This window comes from Octopus bimaculoides, chromosome 18 (genome assembly GCF_046866305.1).
Source record: "Octopus bimaculoides isolate indiv1 chromosome 18, ASM4686630v1, whole genome shotgun sequence".
Taxonomy (NCBI): domain Eukaryota; kingdom Metazoa; phylum Mollusca; class Cephalopoda; order Octopoda; family Octopodidae; genus Octopus; species Octopus bimaculoides.
Window position 1 is genome coordinate 34,297,344 of NC_142945.1, and position 2,448 is coordinate 34,299,791.

The 2,448-nt window shown below is 39.1% G+C and overlaps 1 protein-coding gene across 1 annotated transcript; it reads right to left on the minus strand.

The window, feature by feature from the left end:
* Positions 1-1,081: 1,081 nt before the first annotated feature.
* Positions 1,082-2,075, minus strand: LOC149132043 (uncharacterized). The gene is made up of 2 exons (XM_089365543.1): positions 1,716-2,075; positions 1,082-1,630 (listed from the first exon to the last, which is right to left on the minus strand). The coding sequence occupies exons 1-2, from the start codon at positions 2,073-2,075 to the stop codon at positions 1,082-1,084; spliced, it is 909 nt and encodes a 302-aa protein (XP_089221669.1).
* Positions 2,076-2,448: the final 373 nt, after the last annotated feature.

A 2,448-nucleotide genomic window follows, 5' to 3' on the forward strand; every position in this document is an offset into this window, starting at 1 on the left:
GTTCTCCATAGATGTTCTCTTTGCACCAATTTTTGAAGAGTCATTCATACCCACTTGCCTGCAAACAATGCTCAACTTTGATTCCCTGCCCCAGGGCCTGTTGTATTTACACCAGGTTGGTGTATTTTATTGGACTGTTCCACCAGTATTCTTTTTTTTTTTAAAGGCGTGGATACTTTCTGGTTCGGGTTCTGATGTACCATCTGTGTCACATAATGTCAAAACAAGAATGCACACACACACACACACACACACACACACACACACACACACACACACACACACACACACACACATGCAGTCATACATGCATGCTCCCACACACATATGTACCATCATCATCAATATTTAATGTCTATTTTCCATGCTGGCATGAGATGGACAGTTTGGTTGGGTTTCATGAGCTGTATGGCCACATGGTTTGACAGGGTTTGAGAAGCTGTATGGCAACATCAAGTTCTGATATCAGCTTTGGTATGGTTTTGATGGCTAGGTGTCCTTCTTAACACCAAACACTTTACAGAGTGTACTGGATGTGTTTTATGCACTAGCAAGGTTGCCAAGTAACTTGCAAGATAAGGAATTAAAAGAACAGGAAGGAAGAAAAAGAAGGGAAAGGAAAAGAAAAACAAAGAAAAAGCCTCTTCAACTAAATAAGGACTTAGTATTTGAGAGAGAGAGGAAGAGCGATGGTTCCATGTCAGGTGTTAGGAAGCTAGAGTGTGATGGAAGTATAAGTCCAGGAGTCTTGCAATTGAGGTACAAGGTGATCCCCATATTACACAAATGAGGATGAGAGTAGCTAGAAAGCTGGAAGGAAGACAGAATATCTATCTATCTATCTATCTATCTATCTATCTGTCTGTTTGTCTGTCTGTCTGTCTGTCTGTCTGTTTGTATGTCTGTCTGTTTGTGTGTGTGTGTGTGTGTGTGTGTGTGTGTGTGTGTGTGTATACAGGGTGCCAGGGGTATTTGAGGACAGTTTTGGTATACAATAAAACAACTATATTTCAGCATAAATAAATATGTATTTGAATAAACAATCATGTAATTAGTCTTGATAATGATCTTTTTAAGCAAATTATTCTATGAAACCACCTTCGGCTTTGATGACTGCTTCAATGTGGGACCGAAACCGCTGGCATGCTGACACTATATGGTCCTTATTCATTTCGGACATCACTTGGACCTTCAGTGAAGCTATGGTATTATGAGGATGACAATTAATCTCCCTTTCAACAGTCCTACACATAGAGTAGTCCATGGGGTTCAAATCTGGCGAGTTTGGAGGCCACACATTGGGTGTTACATAATTATAAAGATTGTCTGACAACCATTCTTGGGTGACTAGCACTTTGTAAGAAGGTGCTGGCTCTTGTTGAAACACGAATGGCCTTCCACTGCATGTTTCATCAATCCAAGGCTTGATAACAGTTTTCAGTACCTCAATGTATCCAGCAGCATTAATTCTAAGACCCTGTGGAAAAAAGTGGGGAGGCACCACATGACCTTTGCTACTTACCGTTCCTAAAACTATCACAGTTGCTGGAAATTTTGTGTGCATCACTCTGGGTACTTCAGAAGGATCTGCACATAACCACCTGTCATTTCTTCTGTTAGACTTTTGATCCTGGTTAAATTTTTCCATCAGAGAAAGGTCAAAGCATACCTTTCACTTTGTTAAGTAATCGTTTTGAACAAATGAGACGATTTACCTGTGTCTTTGCAGACACGAATTGGCCTTCCCACATTACATAGGAATTGTATCGAATGTCATGATGTACCACAGTTCTGATAGTCCACTCTGACACCCTAAGTTCTTTAGCAATGGACCTCATTGATATTCTGAGGTTTTCATTGATAATGTTTTGAACACGTATAAATTCCAATATCCTTTTAGTGTCTGTGTGTTGTGAGTGTTTTTTCCTCTTTGATACAGGTGAAACATTACTATCACATGCCTCCAATTCCAACAGAACTTTGTGTACAAATGATCTTGCAAGAATTAGAAAGTTGCTAATTTCTAAATCACTGTGGTTTGCATGTATAGCAACTATGATTGCATGTCTTTTCATTTCTTGAGTTAGCAGATCTTGAAAGGATTATCTAAAAGAAAACAAAAAAAGATACATTAAATAATTTGAAGATGTAATGAACTAAAAATGAAATGTCCTCAAATACCCCTTGCACCCTGTAATTATGGGCTTCATTCACTCTCTATCTACCAAATTACCAAATCCACACATAAGGCTGTGGTAGAACCAGAACTATAGCAGAAAATGCTTGCCCAAGTAATGTGACTACGTAATGTGACTGAACCCAAAATCAAAAGGGAAACGAACTTCTTAAACTACAAAGCCGTGCCTGTGCCAACATCAACAACACCCACATATGTATATTGATATAAGCAGATAAAATTCTCCAATGCTCTCTTGCCCTTGACATATG